The sequence below is a fragment of the Vidua macroura genome, chromosome 1 (genome assembly GCF_024509145.1).
Source record: "Vidua macroura isolate BioBank_ID:100142 chromosome 1, ASM2450914v1, whole genome shotgun sequence".
Lineage (NCBI taxonomy): Eukaryota > Metazoa > Chordata > Aves > Passeriformes > Viduidae > Vidua > Vidua macroura.
This window is the reverse complement of record NC_071571.1, coordinates 132,351,958-132,370,355: the sequence shown is the minus strand read 5'-3', so window position 1 is coordinate 132,370,355 and position 18,398 is coordinate 132,351,958. Positions and strand designations below refer to the sequence as shown.

Sequence of the window (18,398 nt, the reverse complement as noted above, 5' to 3'; positions counted from 1 at the left end):
CTTCTAAATGATTACCTGTGTCAGTCTAATATAGGCATTACATAGTCTGTAATAGTCCCAGCAGTCGGTAACAGGTATGTTCATAGTCCCTGTCTTATTTTTCTGTGTAAAGAAAAGGTGGAACAAACTCGCATCTCCCTTTCCTTTTGTATGTCAGTTGATTTTGGCTTGATTGTGGAGTTTGCTACTGCTTAAAATAAAGGCTTATTTAAAATAAGTGACTAATTTCTACCGAGTGAGTGCTCTTTATCCTGGTTGGGTATCTTGTTTAATCATCTTTATGCCATTCCTAGTTATGTTTTCATATTCTCTTTAACTTATGAAGGCCAATTTCCTTCTTCAGTGGGCATATCCATTTATGGACAAAGAAGATAATTTACTAGACATGGGACTTGGTGGTGGTCTTGGTTATGCAGTGCCTGGGGCTTTGCCACGGGAAAGGCTCTTTGGAGTGTGCTGTGCTGCTTTCGAGTCATTGTTTCAGTCCATCACCACACACAGTTCCTTGTAAGTAGCCAAGAGAAACTGCAGGAGGAATGATTAAAATAGCACCCTCTGCACTTTCTGGTGTTGCTGTCTGTTCTAGGGAAACCTTAGCTTTATGATTTGCATTCAGTGCTTTCAGGTTGAGTGCTGTGTCTTCAAGCAGTGTGCCCAGCATTTCTCTACCTGAAGTTTGAACCAATAGTCTTCAGCAGCTTTCCAGCTCTTGCTGTCTTCCAAATCAGTGTCTCTCATTTCTGATTTGAAATTGGTTCGGGTGCACTGTGCAGTTTGGTGTTTGGCTAAATATGTAGGGTTGCAGAGACAAGACATAAGCTCTAAATACCGGGCTAGAGGAAAGAGTGTTCCTGAAATACATGGCACTCTTAATGCAAAGTTATATGATGGCCCTGTTTTATATTAGCATATTGCTTTGGTCTGGGTGAGTGGCCTGTATGTCTGGAATTTGCATTCACCCTGTGCTAGCTGATGGTGATTTTGAGAATCTGTCTGAGGCTCCGGTTGCCTGGTATAGCTTCAGTCTTTGTCCTGTTCTAACAGTGAGGACATCTACCTCACATCATTCACATCAGAAACTTTAGACACAAGAGCTCCTCTGTAGTCTGAGGACGCTATATGTAGAGATGACCAAGAGGACTGATATTGTGAGAGGGATTGTTTTTTCCCAGGTGACGATCAGTCTCCTGAGAAAGAAGTCAAGTGAAGTTCAAGTCCCTGTGAAGGTCTTTGTTCCTTAAGCTCAATAGTGTAATATTTGTCAGGAGTAGTTTCTGGCACTTCTCAGGAAAACGTGAGTCTGGAACAATGCTTCAAAACTTACCCTTTGAAATAGAGGACTTCCAAAGGAGGTCTTCTTCCTTGGTAATCCACAGGAAATAATGATTCTTCCTGTTTCACGTCAAGCTTTTTCTTTAGGATTTTTATCACTTGCGTTACTTCTCCATTTTTTAGCTTCCATGAGGAACTTCTAACTCAGTCCTGCTCTATTTGAGTGCTAGGAACCCTGTTCAGCTAGGAAGTGTTCTGGAACATACTTGAAGTATTCAAAAGCCATCTGGGCATAGTCCTTGGCATCTGCCTCTGAGTGGTCCTGCTTGGTTGGGAGGATTCAACAAGATGACCTCCAGAGGTCCCTTCCAGTATCAACCATTCTGTGACTGTGGTGTCTCTCAGAAATTCTTGAATCTGCAGTCATTTCCTTCAACCTGCACTTTTTAATAATTTTAATTTCCTTATTGTTCACCTTGGATCCGAGGAGGAATGGAGGTGTTTGATTAACTTTGTGACTCTGTGCAGATGTTTATAGGGATTAGATTATTTTCTTATGCTGAGAATCTACCAGCTGATACTCTTTTCAAATTGCATGTGTCCCTCAGGTAACATAAATGTCATTCATGCTTTATTTTTCTACTTGCTTAGGAATATTTCTTGCCTCTATTGTCTCTGCTCTAAGGGAGCTTTCTAGATACTCATAGGCTGGATAGAGGAATTTCTGTGAAGCTGCTTGAGTGGAATGAATACATACAATTAGAGCAAGAGAGAGAGATACAAGATCTTCACCATTTTCAAAGTGTACCTTTCTTAGATCTGCAGAGCCTTCACTTGGTGGTTGCATACATATGTTGTAAACTATCCTGCTATTCAAAGACTATTCAAGCAAGATGAATCTTGAAGATGCTTTTTGGGATGCTTCATGTGCACTATGCAGTTACTCAGTGAATAGTTATCATATTGCTGGTGGAGCCAGGAGTATGATTGCTAACATATCATTTGAAGAGAGAGGAAAGGCCATTTACATGTAACCGTATATGGCTGCCGTGTCTTGAAGAACCTTTGCATTCAGAAATCCTTTCCCCTGTCTGCCCTGAGGTATTTTGTATAAACTGGGGACAAGCTGCTAGGAATTAAGGGTATGATATGGCCCATTTATACGATATCAGCATTTCTGGTCAGTGCTTCAACTATTGCTGTATTGTTTGCATACTTGAGTGATTGCAGCAGCCACATTGCTAAACTGTAATTTTTTCAGCAATATAAGCTATAGATTTTTGTTCCCTAAGCGATTTGTGAAGGAATGTTATTTCTGTGTGTACCTGTAGTAACAGGGCTTTGCTTTCACTTGTTTTTTTTCTCTGCAGTGTCAGTCATTGTAGAAAAGCTATGATACATGCTTTTAAATGGAACAAAATGCAGTAGGCTAAACCAGACCCTAGCAAAAATGTAGAAAATATGATTAGTAATTGTTTGGACAGGGCAGTAAAACACAGACCAGAGACCCAACCCCAACACTTGGGAAATTTCAAAAAATATTCTAGGCTAAGTAATGTGGACGTCTTGACTCTAGATGCTTGCTATTTTTTTCATCTTCTCTCTTCAGGTTTGTTTATAATTTGGTTTAAGGAAAGGAAAATAGATGCAAGACCAGTTCACATTGTTGCAGATCTTTTCTCTCAGTGTCTGTATACCTTTCTGACTTCCAAAATATCTTACACTATGACTTTTTTTTCTTAATTATTAAGAATTTTTGTCTTCTATGTCCTTGATATCCTGTAGAGTGATACCATGTAAATACAACTAAGCAGTTTATCTGCATGACTTCCTGCAGGGTGTGCAATTCCTGTAGGATGTGCAGTATTTTGGAGATGACCAAGTCTAGTGGACATCTAATTAGCACTGGATGCCATTAGCGTAATGCATTTTAATTAATCTGTTGTTTTGTGCTTTGTTTCCTCTGCTGGGTGAAATTTGTTGGAAGTGTAGCAGATCATATTGGTAGGAATAAGAGGTGGATATAAACCCATGAGTTTATACAAATAATTACTAATTTGTATAGTTCGGGGTGTTACAGAATAAACAAGTAATGAGGCTACTACTTTATAATATGCATTACATTTTATTTTAGCAATTGATAATAAGGCTTGAGAGGTGGATAACTTCTGGGGAAAAAAAAAAAAAAAAGATGCCAAGGTCAGGCAGACATGATTAGAAAGAATATCACTGACTGATTTGCAGTCAGGTGCACTGAGTCTAAACTGTTTTTTTTATTTAATAACATAGATCTTAGCTACTGTTTTGTAGCTAGTGTTTTTGTCAAAACAGAATCAGCCCTTGATCACAACTAAGGCATTAAGAAAGACATATTGTTTATTTCTTTCTTGGAGATAAGCTTGAGGGTTTTCCTACTCTGCTGGAACTAGTTTCTCTGCATTATCAGTAAAGGTTATTGTATGGCTAATTACATGGCAGTTCAGGTTGATTTGAGAATACAGATGTGTTGCAGAAATAGAAGAGGCTTGTTTTTAGTACTCACTAAATCTAGGGTGCTATGTTTTTCTTTTTTACTGTGGCATGTTCAAATGAGCAAGCTTGAAAAAGTTAGTTAGCCACTGGGGATATTAAAAATAAAGTGGAAACGAAATTGTTTGTACTACTTAGAGTATTAAAAATGTATATTTTTAAACTAAGTAGAGAAAACGGAAACAACAAAAACTTTGAATCTGTTCGTATCTATCACCTCAGGGTGGAAAGAGGTGACTTTTAAATTAGTACATTTCAATATGGGAAATCTAGAAGGCATGGAGAAAAAAAAAGGTAGTTTTTAGCTTCAGTTTTGTGTTTGATGTAAGTCAAAATGTAATTCAAGCAATTGTGTTCTGTAGCCACTGTATGACCTACCCAGCGGCAATCAGCCTCCACCTTTAAAAAAAAAAAAGCCAATTGGCCTGTGTTTAGCTTACTAAATGTCATCTGGATTCAGTAAAATGCAAGTGACCTGCATTGAATTAGTATAATTGTAATACAAACAGAACATCTCATAGTTTTGGTCTCATACAGGAAAAGAGAAAGTTGGAGAGATTTTTCAGTTTGATAAATAAGACTGAAGATACAGAGTTAACTTTGGCTCGCAGTTCATTTTACTTTTTACTGTCTCTTAAAAAAATACATGGCAGCTGAATCTTGTGTGTACTTTTTCTCTTTGGAATATTTTCTGGTTTTGGAAGATTCTTCCTGAGGATGTATGTCATATCACTTATTAAATCATGAGCAATTGTTACCAATTGCAGTTTCCTCAGACACAATGCTATTTCAGAGATTTTTTTTTTAATTGATTTTCCAAGCGTGTCCAGAATTTGGTATATTGCTTTATCGCTGTCATTTGGTAGCAGTTCCATGCCTTTTTGAATTCCATGATGTAGTTTACATTTTTTACACCCTGTTACAGAGTGCAGTGCTTAAACATACCAAACTAACATATAGTGCCTTGAAGAACTGAAGTATCAGCTCAGGCAGTATATTTGAATTTTAACTCTGACTATGATCTTATACTATTCAGTTTGGTTTAAAAGGAGTGTTAGTTTTTTAGTATTTATTCAGTTAGTAATTATGAAAGTAATACTATGCCTTGGTTGTACTTCTCTTTTCATTTGGATATTCACATGTCCAGATTTTAGTTTGTAATGCCTCTCATTGCATCATGGCCTATGGAATAGAAAAAAGTTTTACTGTAGCAACTAGATTTCCTGACAGGAAAGAATGTGGCTCTTACACGAGATAGCAATGAAATTTAAGGTTCTACAATATAAATGACATTTATTTGAAACTAGTAGGGAGAATACTGGAAGCACTGGCAAGGCAAGGACAGTAGCACTGGTTTTTGTATGTATCTGGTAGCTGGGAAAGCAACACCATTGAGTCTTGTATTCTCTCAGTACTTTGAGAGTCAGTGGAGCAGAAACAGGAGAGGTTTTCATTCTTCCCTTGAAGGTAGACTGTGCTTTAAGATGTAAGAACACAATTACTATTTCATAGACTACCAAATCTGTAATTAATTAGTGTTTTTTATTATGTCAGTAGAATGTTGGCATTTAATGTCTGGAATTTTGTAATCTGTCAGTCCCCCCCCCCCCCCCCCCCCCCCCGAGCCTTTTTTTTTTTAACTTTATTTTTAAACTTAATTTTATATGAGCACAGGGCAAGTGGAAAGGTGGTGGTACTGGAAAAGATCTTCAAAACACATGCCCGGATTTTGGTAATGACGTTCTGAAACTGTGTTTGTTTATATTTTTTTTGTAGAATGAAACAAGTTCTGTAACTTCTTGGATCGTTTATTGGCAACTTTCCTACCATGTAACCTGAATATTCCTTGTTAAAATTTAAACTCATTAGCTCCTCTTTGGTTCTTTATAGACTTTGTCCCTCTTTGAAGTGGCATTTAACATGTTGGTGACTGTTACTGTATCTCTCACTGTATCCTCCTCTTTAAACTGAGCAAGCCTAATTCATTCAATCTTTTCTTGCAGAGTGTGTTTTTTAAAAATCTAAGCATTGTAGTTACTCTGTTTCAAACCATCTTAGGTCGGTTCACATGTGTGAAAGTTTGATGCCTGAAACTGAGCACACAACTGCTGCTGGAGGTCAAACATACCCCAAATAAAGGAGAACTACCACATATTTCTTGAATGTCTTCTTTCACTACTACTGTCTGTGGTTATGTCAGAGATTTCACATTTAATGTCCAGTGAGTTTACTGCAGCTTTTTCTCACAAATATAAGTTACTCACTCCTTGATTCTTCTACTAGTAAATATAATTGCAAATGCAGTTTTTCCACTTCCTGTCTCAGTAAATGTTAGTATGTCTCTGGATGTAATCATTGCCTCATTTGTTCAGAAACTACAGAAAATACTGTGGGAAGAAGAGAAAATATTTTTTTTATTATAGTAAGCTCTATTACTGGAGTTTTCTTGGAGGGAAAGTAAGTGTCATATTCTGGTAAAAACTTGGAGCCTTCTAGGCATAATGTATATGAATTTTCAGGATAGTACTGAATCAAAATATGGTGAAAGAAGACTAAATTAATCACAAGAGTATTCCCTGGATTCTGTCATACTGTGTGCACTTTCTGAACAATTTCCTTGTTCTATAACTGATAAGAAAGTAGTTCAGTGCTGAAAAAAGTTGTTCAGTTTCAAGTTCATTTTCTTGATCTCACATATTCTGTGACAGGAGTGATAGCAGTTATTATGTGATAGCAGGATGCTTCTGGCTGAGAGGTAGGCTGTTCACAAAGACATCTTCTCTTTAGATTCCTGGCCACCTGTGTGGCTGGGAGATATCCTTTAGGCAGTGAGTTGTCTAGCTCTTGAACAAGGATCTGTCATAATGTATAATTTAGTCTGAGAGACTCTTAAGTGTTGAATTCTGAGGGTTTGAATTGAATTGGGCAGTGGCCTGAAGTGGCCTCATCTCTCTGTTACAGTGATTTTGATTTCCTCACAAAGAGGAGGTGTTGCTCGTCACTATCAAAAGGACATTTTCTCCTGTACAAGAGTGTTTAAAAATACTTGTTTTTCCAAGTCTATGTTAAGTAAAAAATCACGTAGAAGTTTAAACCACTGCAACAGATACTCCTTTCTAAACTAAAGGTAGTTTAATATCTAATTTTTTTTCCTATCTCAACCCCCTTACTCGCAAACACTTCCTCCCCTCAAATAAAACCTTAAAAACCCCACATATACATACATGCAGTGCACCCTTCTTTTCTTTCTCTGTCTGATAAAATGAATCTTGATCACCCAGTGCTGGAATTGAGGGTACTTTTCAGAATAAGAATAATGAAATAAATTTCAGCTCTTTTAGGTTTTCCTTTTGGTGAATGAAATTATTAGAAATACTGTCCTAGATGGTGTCTGAATGCTGCAGTTCCTTTCAGCTGTTTGAAACTTCTGTTTTTGTTTTTTTTTTTTTGTAAGACTTGCTGACTTTCAACTGTTTTATTTTCCACTAGTACTTCGATTTTTTAAGTCATCAGGATTTAAATTTTTTTTATTTCCAAGAACACTAAAAATGTGTAGGCTTGCCATTATTGTGGATATGAACTTTCAGTATAACCTTTCAATAAAATGTTTAATACTTAGGCTTTTTAGTACCTATAAGGGGTTATTTGCAATTAGGTATTTTCCTCTGAAAATTCCTGTAGATGTCAATTAAAATTCAAAACTGATAGCTGACTGGGTAGCTTAAACACAAAATCTTGAGTAGCCTGAAATTATTTTTGTTTTCACTTGAAAAATTTCACTTACCTAAAACACTTGCCCCCATCACTCCAAAAACACCCCAGGGAAAAAAACAACCCCAGTGAAGCCAAAGAAGGGTTCAAATACCTTCACAAAACTGCAGATTTTTCCATGCTTTGTTTTTCATTTCTACAGTTTTGAAAAGGCATTTGTTGCCCTGCTTTCAAGGATCTAAGTTGAAGGAGGAAGGAATTTTGAAGAGCAGGTTGCTGACTGTGTCTTCTTTCTGTTGAAATGTCACTGACATCAATGACTTGCACCTTGCAGATGAAATGGGAACTTGAATGTTACATCTCTAAACTAAAAGGACAATCAATGTTCAGCTGAATGGCAGAATTCAGGAACTTCTTGTGTTGAAGAACTGAGCTCAGGAAATCAAAGTAACCCTACTCAATTGGACAGAGAAACTGAAACTGTTCCATTTCAAAATAGAAGATGGAAAGTTGGGACAAAATAATAGTAAAAAACTACAGGCAAAAGTAATAGAGAGTTCCCCAAATATTATTTAAATATGTTAGAATAAAACCTGGAGTAATATTGATAGGTCTGCTGGGCTTGAAGGGAGAGGGAGAAGGATGAAGCAAACATAAGGAGGTCAGTGCAGATAAACAAAGTTCTTTCTTTGCATACAACTCCATGAAGTAATATGTTGAGCAGCTTTCAGATATCTTTGGATAATACAAGTGATGGGTTGTAAGAGGTCAAGATGCTTTGGAAAATGAAAAAAGAAATAGATAAACTTGTAAATTAATCAACTGGTAGTAAGTTAGCATGCTGAGGTGATAGTTCTGGGAGCAGATTGGTGGTAATAAGTATTTTTGTTACTCATCTGATAAAATGGTTTGATAATGAACAGGTATATATGCAGATACCATGATCCTTTTAGCTGAGTTAGCAGGGGGAACTTACTCTTTATCTTGATAATTGCATAGCAGCCAGTACAATAAATTCTGTACTTTAAATATATCAGTGGAGGATATGGTAGAAGTTAGGAAATGTGATGGGACTTAAAAATCAGTTTTCTAAGTAAGCGTGTTTAAAACCAGTTATGAAAGACCCCAAAATGAATGGACTTATGGCCATAGAATGCTAACTTGCTTAAGCTGCTGTCACATAACAAATGATCTGTAATATTCTTTTGAAATTGAAAGCAAGTTTTTAGCATCAAAGAATATGTCAGTTTGGAAGGGACCCACAGGGTTCCTTAGTCCAAATCCCACCTTAGGAGGAATAGTAAACTCAGAGGTGAATCTCAAGGCACCAGTCTGTGGTGTGACAGTGCGAACAAGGCAAGGATTGATTCTTTTCAGTAGATTTGCAATTGCACTTACTATTGCAAAATGTTTGAGATCAGTATCTTTACATTATTGACCTGTTGTAATGCTGTCAGTATGTTATAAGCTTACTAGCAATAATAAATATGCAGGTCAATGTAAATAGCTTATCTTTCAATAACCCATCTTTGCTGTAAATCATGAGAACAGTCTTTCCATTATGTATCTTTTCTCTGTGTTTATTACATTATTACTTTACATCTTAAGTGAATTATACTTTGATTTGATCATCAAAGGTCATTATTCCAGAGGGAAGCTTATGACAGTGAATGGTGGTTAAGCCACTGGTAAGAGTTGTGGTTTGTTTTATTCAGTTTGGTTTTTTCCCTGTGGTGTTTTATTTTATTTTTCAAGTGCTCCTAGTGTTAATATATGTAATTTTATAATAAAGTAATTTAAATGTAATTTTAACTTCTGTAGTATTGTGTACATGGTTTAATCAGTGGCCATTACTAAAAACTATACAAGTAAGCACAGTAGATTGCATGTTAAATGTTACGCATATTTCCCCTCATTAGGATGAAAAATTTTGTCATTTATTGTTTGTCTAGAACTTCCCTGAACTGAAGCTTCACTTATCCCTTTCTGCATTTAATCCCATATTGATAATTCTAGTAAGAATCAACTTGGATCAAGTATGTGATAGATGTCTGATGGAACCAGACCTGTTTGTAGTTTTGCACAAAAAGTGTGAGTACACTAGATGATCTTCATCAACATCTGTGTTAGCAGATGGGAGGAGGAAGCAGTGATTTTTAGGATGCTTCTAACAAATAAATCTATTATCTACTATGAAGCAGATTATGAACCTACTTTCTTGACTTGAAACACGTGAGATGTTGTTCAGTAACTTTATTTTTCACTGTGTTGCAATATTGTAGTTCTGAATGAATAAAAACAAAACAAACAGGAAAACCCCCCAAGAAGCTACACCAAGAAAACATGCTCAGCAAAGAAAATCCAATGTAGAACCTGCTAGTATTTCACCCTTCTCCATGCTGATGTTTCATTCTTAGACAGCTCATGAGTTGTGTAACTCAATCAATGGTGTTTTAGTAGTCTTTTTGAAAACTATTCAACAAAGGAGGGAGGTTCTATGATGTGTATCACAAAGAAGAGAAAAATGTGTCTTTCAGGTGATTCTTTGTTTCCAAAGTTACTAAAATTTTGCAGTAATCAATATTTAACTCTGCCAGACTTAAATAGGCTTTTGTACTCTGAAATGTGTTACTGAGTTTAAATGTTTTGGTGTTTGTTTCCTACTGTAGATTGCTGAACTAAGTAGTATAATTTTGGTTCGAAAAACTATGAAGTCACAAACGGATGTCATCTATCCTTACCCTGTTTATAAAAAAAATTTTCTCTGTAGATTCTAGCAATGAAACTTCACAGCATGAAAATTATAAAATCACCACAATATAGAAGTTTTTGTTGTCCTCTTCAGCAGCATTTATGATACTGGGTAGATTTTCTGCTTTTTATTACAAGTAACTTATTTTAGCTAAGTAATAGAGATAAGTTATTCAAGGAACTAAAAGCCAGAAGACATGGTACCTCTACAAAATTGCTGTTGATCACTTAATGTGTTTGTGGGCTGTGTGAAATACAGATATATTACCCTGACTGACTAGAAGAACAGATATACAGATATATTACCCTGACTGAGCTGCAAGGATTTTCTGATTAGGAATTTCCATGTGCAGTATATGAGCATCTCTTTTTTCTTTTGGCGTTTCCTAATTCATCATCATCACCATAATTGCATTTTCACGCCAATAAAATTGTCTGTAAAAGAACCTTCATACTAAAACAACCCCTGTTTTCAGCCTGGACTTAATTTAAAAATAGTAGGCCCTTTAACAATAATAAAAAGAAAATCCTGGGCTGACTTGTGCATTTCTGCTCTCATTTAAGACCTGGTTCTCAGTCTGGTATTCAGCTTAGTTGTAACTGCTGGTGATTGAGCATGGAAGTGCTACCAGGGAACATATATGGTAGAAACTGTGGTGGATTCAGAAGTGCCCCCAAAAGCTGCCCTGGATGATTTTATCTTCCCCAATCTTTCATCATGCAGATATTATAATCTGCCTTGAATTCTGATTTCACTGCAAGGTGAAGGATTTGCCTCAGACCAATGTGTGAAAGATTATTCAAAGCAGAATTGGGCTCAAGGTTCAGAGGGAGAAGGACCAGTTCAGGACAAACTTGAAATGAACTCTATATTATAGGCAAGTGAAGACAAACACAGATTAAGCTGATCCTTCTTGCATCTTTCAAAATTTCTTTCTCTTTTTAAAGATGATTGAATGGTTAAAACTGAAGACTGAGTCAGTTTTACAGTCTAATTCTTTGGTTGTATATTTTTTTGTGTTAATTGTGTAAGATTTGCCCTTCTGTCTCAGAAATGTAAGGCAACGTGGAAGGTGATGGTGAGGGTGGGAGAGAGAAAAGAATCAACCCCAGCTCTTTATAAGTATGTCAGAACCTGCCCCATCTGTTGAACAATTTCCTCCTAACATTTCCTGTAGCTGGAACTGCCAGTTCAGCCCATCTAGTTGGGTGGATAGCAGCTTATATTTGGCATTTCTTCTTAGCAACATTTGCCTAACACTGGCTGTATGAGCACTGTCCTCAGCCCCTCTGTGAGAGCTACACTAAAATGAATAGCTGTGGGAAACTTCTGAGAAAATTACAAGTGGAGTGGAGGTAAAAAAAATACTACAAGTAATAGTTTGGGAAAACACAGGGACTGGAGAAATCTAAGGTAAGATGAAAGAAACATGAAAAAACCCCAAGTATTTATTGTTTCCATTGGCTCCCAAGGTGATTGAAATAGCTTAGTTTTGTTTTAAAATAACATATAGTTATTTTAGGATAAAAATTACCTTTTGGACAAGAAGTGGAAGCAAAAATGAGGAATAAGTTCCTGTCAGATGAGTGTTTTATTCCTGGAGATTTGGGACTAGCTTTATAATTCACCAGTGATTGCTTTGCAAGCCTCTTGAAAAGAAACAAGGTAGTTGAAAGCTAAATCATAGACTGTTTGGAAAGAGGAGAGGAGCTTAACTTTTCTGCTGAGAAATATGCAAGCCAAAATTAGGTAGTAGAGAGGGAGGACGGAATTGAAACCTAGAATTTTAGGTTGGTTAATAGAATGGAGTGGTGAGAGCTGGAGGGAGAGGTACATGCTAGCAAGTGCATGGCATAATTGCCAGGTTGGACTAAACAATAAGTAGTTTCTGTATGTTTTCTTGTATTACAAAAATGCATCTAATTTTTCTTTTCAGCTAATACAACTCATGTGACACAGTAGGATTTAAAAAAGCCTACAGTTTAGGCATTACGTAGATATACATATTTCAAAGACTGTACGAAGCATGAGTGTGGATTTAGAACCCTAATACTTGAATATCTCCTTTTGTGGCTTTTGTTGCCTGGCATAAAAGAATGATTCACTAATTTCCTCTTTCTTCTCATTATCCTATGTGACTCATAAATAAGTCAGTTCTTTGCTGTGGTTCTTAACTGCTGTGTATTTGATGAAAATAATTGGCCAAGGCAAACATTTTTCCTAGAACTGTGGAGCTGAGTAGGACTCCGTAACTTAGCTTTGCTTACCTGTGGGGAGAGAGGTCAAAGTTTATGATCAAAGGGGAGGTACCCATTTTGACACCACATAAACAGAAGTTGGTAGTCTTCTGTTACAGCTGTGTGTTTTCAGTCGCTACTGCGGAGTTAGCTGTTAAGAGTAGCTGGAGATAAGATCAAAAGTCATCAATTCAAAGTTCAGAAGATATCATTAATTTCAAGGACAGAAGCAGCTGAATTTGTTAGCCACTGCTTTTTGCCAGAAGCACTTCACTTGTACTGACAATTAATCTTGCATCACAAGTGAGTTAGATAAGGCCAGTTACTGAGGGCCACGTTTCCTATCTGAGTCCATATACTTGTTTGGCATGCCTGCCCACTGAAAATATAAAGCTGCTGTTGTAGCATACATTTTTATTAAACAAAATGGCAAGTTTTGTAAATGTTTAGCAACTATTCAGTACTGAATTAATTTTTCATTAAAATGTTAGTAAACAGTTTTTACATCATTTTACATGGATTCCACTGTCCTTCAGAATATGAGAAGAATTTTCTGATGAGGGTTTGAATGAGTTCAACCAACCTTCAAGGCCAGTCAGAGTTCTTTATAAGCTATGGATAAAATCTCATTAAGTTCTCTCTGCCTTCTGCCTATGTTTCAGACACAGGCTGAAGCTTCTAGTGCTTCTAATATGTTAAAAGTGTGCAGAATCAGTTTTTTACCCTTTTCTGGGTTTGTATTTCTGCCTGTGCTCATAGAAAAACAAATTAAGAACTTTTACTCCCTGTGAGTTTGGAAAATGTGGTTGAATTGAACCTGAGTTTAAGAAGTCAATAATAGCCTGTTGTTCTTGTCAATAGACCTAGTTCTGAATAGTGTGTTGCTATCATGTCTAAGTCTTAAATGATGATATTGGATGCATTTATTGTGTACAAAAGTTCAAAAAATGTCATTATTTTGCAGTCTGTCCGAGTTGCATGGCTGTTTTTCCCCCCCGCTACAAGTGTGTATTTTTAGTTAGAGGAAAACCTGGAAATAATCATATAAAAATGGCACAATACATATAATCTTAGAGTAGGAGAAACTTTTTTTTATATAGGATGAATTTTTTTTTCCCAGTTGAAAAATCTGTTTGCATATGGTTGTCAACAGAAGAAATTTTTGTTATATAGGTAAAATGGTGCATTTTCAATTTCATGTAAGTTTTCAGTACTGTAAGACTTGTTACTTGATTATTTTGTCATATTTTAGTATTACCTTAGGTCTTTTAGCATGTGTATCTAAATCTTACTTCACCAAGCAAGTTTTAAAGCTCTATCTGATGAATGGTGAGTGCAAAAGGAAATAGCAATCCTCTCAAATTTCCTAAGCAATTCTCAAATAAAACTAAGTTCACTTAAGAAATGAGAAGGTGGGCTTGACTGTTCACAGCAACTTTTATATGTGTGTTTAAACAAGCAGTGCTGTCATTTCTGCTAAGAATTTCTGAAAGAATATAATAATCTCTTCAGATTGATGAACAGCAGTAGATTAAATAAGGAGTCTTGTGCTCAATAGGGTACAGTTTAAATAGAGAAAATCTAATGGGAAGTAGTTATATTAGTAGCAGATGGATTTACTTCTGAATCTTGATCTGAGTAGAAATCCTTGCATACTTAAAATTTGTCTTTCAGATTCTTAGCCTGATAAGAAAGGTGGATAAAGCAATTTCTTTTTTATAACTTGGCTTCAGCTGCTGTGGTGATGTGTTTTGTTTAGACTTGCTATTGTTTGATATTTATCTAGGCCATTTTTATGATTCCTACAAATCCCCCTCCAACCTTCCGGAAGCCAGAGCTCTGGTCTGATGAATTCACAGATTTTGTGAAGAAATGCTTAGTGAAAAATCCTGAACAAAGAGCTACAGCAACCCAGCTGCTACAGGTCAGTATTTAAGTTACTGAGGAAAAGTGCATTTTATGTTTGGGGATTTTTTTCCCCCCTCAAACCCAAAATGTTGTGAAAATTTATAAGGGAAAATCTTATTTTAACTATTATTATGCCTTATTTCTTTTTCACTTTGTAGTCTTTTCTCTGTCAGCTCCTGTATCTCTGCCCCCATTTTATTTCTCTTCTTGCTGCTTCTAAAAAGTCATTGCTTAAATTGACTTAATTAAATAGTTAAATAGTTTAGGGCTGATTCTTGCTATTAATATTGGATCCTTGCTTTGTGATTAGAGGCCCTCAATAGATCTCAGGATTTAGACAAGTGTTTAGTAACAGAACTGAGCCCAGGTTACCCCTTTGTGTGGACCATGCATGGGGTATTTTCAGTCTTTCCTTCTGGTCATGTCAGATTGAGCAGGCAGGTGGCTCTGTGTGCTGGGAAGGTGTGATGCAGATGGTCACTGTCATGAGTTTATTCCTGGGCTAAGTTCAACCAAGCCAGCACTTGCCTGTGTGAGCCACAGTTGGCAGTGTGGACCTTTGGAGCAGGGCAGGGTATGCCAGTCTCTTGCTTCCTGTATTACTCTCCTGCTAGATTTATTCTGTGTTGAGGTAGCAATAGCAGCTGTTAAATTCTAAGTTCCAGTGAACTCCACTACAAAGAGAACAAAAATTTTGCAAAGTAGTTTTTGGTAATAAATCCGTCAAATTGGTAGATCATGCTATGAATATTTAATAAAATATGAAAATGTAGACCACAAGGTAAGTAAAATTTGAAAGTTATAAGTGTCTGTGTGATGTATGAACCAGTACTTGAGATCTCCAGGATGTGAAGTTCATATGGTTAGCTGAACACAAACAGCTGGATAGAAGAGACTTGAATTAATGTGGACAAGTAAGGAGAAACCAACAAAAAAAAAAAAAGCTTCAGTGTACAGTTTCTTTCCCATGCTTACTGACCAGAAAACCAGCTACTGTGTTTGTTCATCAGGAGTCTGTGTTGTCTTTTTCCCCAGCTGGAATTTGGAGCATACATGATGGAGCTGGAAGTGCTGTGAAAGTGTTTGAGTAGAAATGAAAGTACTGCTTGGGAGGAGAGGTCATGGAATGAAAAATAGTAATTGAATTAATATATCAAGGGAGAAGATAGATAATAGGTGTAGTGCATGAGGCTTCATCAATTCTGTTCTTCATGCAACAGTTTTTAAATATTTAATAATATTTTTCTGAGGTGCTTAGTTACATTTTGCCTAAATTGTACTTGCATATAATGATGCAAAACCAGATTTTTTCTAACAATTTGCAAAATGTACTAATAGTATCATGTACATTGTCTTAAATGAAGAAGCAATGTTTTAAATTACCTTGAATTAAAAATTAAACTTCCTGCTAAAAGTAAGGGGTTTTTTTTACTGGTTCCTCTTTTCAGCATCACAGATCAAGAAATATTTTATGACATTTGAAGTATAGGTATGTTGAAGTAAGCAGCCACAAATGCTCTGGTTAGAGCCGCTAATTTATGCTCTCAGTTTGTTAAGATTGATTAAATTATGAAACTGAATATCTGAAAACGTTTGGTTTTCTCTGTCCGATCATCAACACTCTATTTACAACTTTCTGCATGGTTTCTTTGGAAAATTGTATCCTCAATCATGAAACAGTTACTAAGTTATTACATTGCCCAAGGCTTACAGTTATTAAAGTTAAAGTAAAATTTTAGTTATGAAGCAGCTGAAAGATACTGTATGTTTTGTTGGTGTAGATTTTGGTTATTGTGTAATGCATGATCTTGTTTATCACTGAAATCTGTGGTGTTGAATAAGACTTGTAATTAAATCTGAAGCACAACTGCTTTAATGATATTACATATTTCAATGGTTTTTTTTCCCCCAGCATACGTTTATTAAGAATGCTAAGCCAGTTTCAATTTTAAGGGACCTGATCACTGAAGCAATGGAGATAAAGGCAAAACGACATGAGGAACAGCAGAGAGAGCTAGAAGAGGAGGAAGAAAATTCGGTGTGTACCCATTTTTCCTGTAACCACCTATACTTTACAGATAAGTTGCTAGTTTTTCCCTCCTTACTGTAGTTGTGTTAAAAAACTTTTTTTTTTTTTACCAGTTTTCTTTGTATTTTTAAGCCTATGAATTCTTAGTATTACACTGTTTAATTATGAGTAATGCTGTATAAGCCAGCTTTCAGAAGTATTCCATGAAATGTCTTAGTAAAAAAGCTTTTCTAGGAAGTGGGAAAAGAAGCTATGTCAACTTCAGCTATTCAGATTAACATTAAACCCCCCAAAATTGTTTGAGGTTCTGCTTTCATAGGTGGACTTCTAGACAAATGGTTTAGTTTTTAGTTCAGGGCACTTTGCTTGGTGTTTGGGTTTTTTTTTGTTAAGTCTAATGCACGGAATATTTAATGATGACACTCAGTTAAGCAGTGATTGCAGTGTGGTTGAAACAAGTAACATAAAAATGGTGATGGCATTTCATTCTTCAGATGACATTGTCAGCATGTGTTTGAGGAGAGAAACAGGCTGTGTGATAAGTAGGTTGCATTTAGAATTGTTTGGCAATGTTAAGAATAAGTCTGTGTTCCTGGCATTATTACTCTTCCGTACATAATTTATTTCAGGTTAGTCTTGAGCAATGCAGCACAATGTGCTTCAAAGAAGTGTATTGCCATACATACAATGTATGGTCATTCAGAGTTATTCAGAAAGAACACAAGAGAAGATGGAGACTGGAATGTTACAGCTTTGAGCAAACAGAAACGAACAGTGCAGTAAATGCAGTTTGTCCTATTGCAGAATCCTTGTTACAGAGTGCTATGTGATGATCTATATATACAGATACTTTTCGAGCAGATTCTGTGCAATCTTTTGTATCTCCAATAATCAATGTGGATGGCTGCATTTTTTTCTGTTCTAAGAGTTCTAAGAATATTGATAGCTTGTTTTTATAAAGCTGATTTACTCTGAATTGTATTTGCTTAGTCAGTAATAAACAGGCAGGGAAGGCTGAGATTATTTTTTTTACATTAGGAAATTTTGCTCTGCGTGACTTGACATGCAGAGTTGATGTTTGTGACTTGATTTACTGAATAGTTTATTTTTGAAGATACTGATTTATTACTGACATAAAAATCTGATATCTTCACTAGCTTGCTTTCATCCGTACTATTGCCTTCTGAACTAGAGATGTTAAATGCTAGGGCAATGTTGATGTCTTTTGCATTAACCAAAAATTAGGCATGACATCTGATTACTTAGTGTGAGGTTCAGATCACAGTGCCAGGCACAGTCCATGCCAGCTAAGGATGTACACCTCCCTCTCCCACTACTGCATGGAAGGGTGTAACACAAGTTTGGTTCGCCTTAACTGAGGCAGCATTTAGCAACTCCTCATGGTTCTTGCATGGGTACAGGTGTCAGAACCTAACACTGCACTCCCCACTCTGCCACCCCCTCAAACTCCTTCCCTTCTTAGTTCCCCAATTTAGTGTTCAGTGTAAGAGAACCTCAAATCCAGGATTGAGGCAGCAATCTGTTACTTGTGTTACCATTGTAGTAGGGAATTCTGCCATGGGCTTTTGTGGTGCAGTAAGGGAACAAGTTATGAGTAAAAAAGACAGCAAGAATCTGCTTCTCACTAAGTACAGAAGGTAAGTGCCTCAAATCTGAAAGTAACAGGAGTATCTTTGGTTAACAGGGCTGAGAAAACGGAATCAAAATGTGGTTGAGATTGGCAGGTACCAAGAGGTCATCTTGTCCAATCCCCCTACTTAAGCAGGGCCACTGAGGTTTGGCTGCCCGGGACCATGTCCAGACAGCTTTTGAATATCTCCAAGGAAGGAAACTCCACAAACCTCCCTGTGTAGCTTGTGCCAATGCTCTGTCACCCTCATGGTGCAAAAAGTGTTTCCTGATATTCACAGGAAACCTTCTTTTCATTATATGCCCATTG

The 18,398-nt window shown here is 36.5% G+C and overlaps 1 protein-coding gene across 1 annotated transcript in view; it reads left to right on the top strand.

The window, feature by feature from the left end:
- STK3 (serine/threonine kinase 3) overlaps positions 1–18,398 on the top strand; it is a 128,867-nt gene that overhangs the window by 43,069 nt on the left and 67,400 nt on the right. Inside the window, exons 7-8 of the mRNA XM_053985527.1 lie at positions 14,288–14,425; positions 16,322–16,447. Of these exons, the coding sequence (XP_053841502.1) occupies positions 14,288–14,425; positions 16,322–16,447 (264 nt within the window). The remainder of the gene's footprint in view (positions 1–14,287; positions 14,426–16,321; positions 16,448–18,398) is intronic.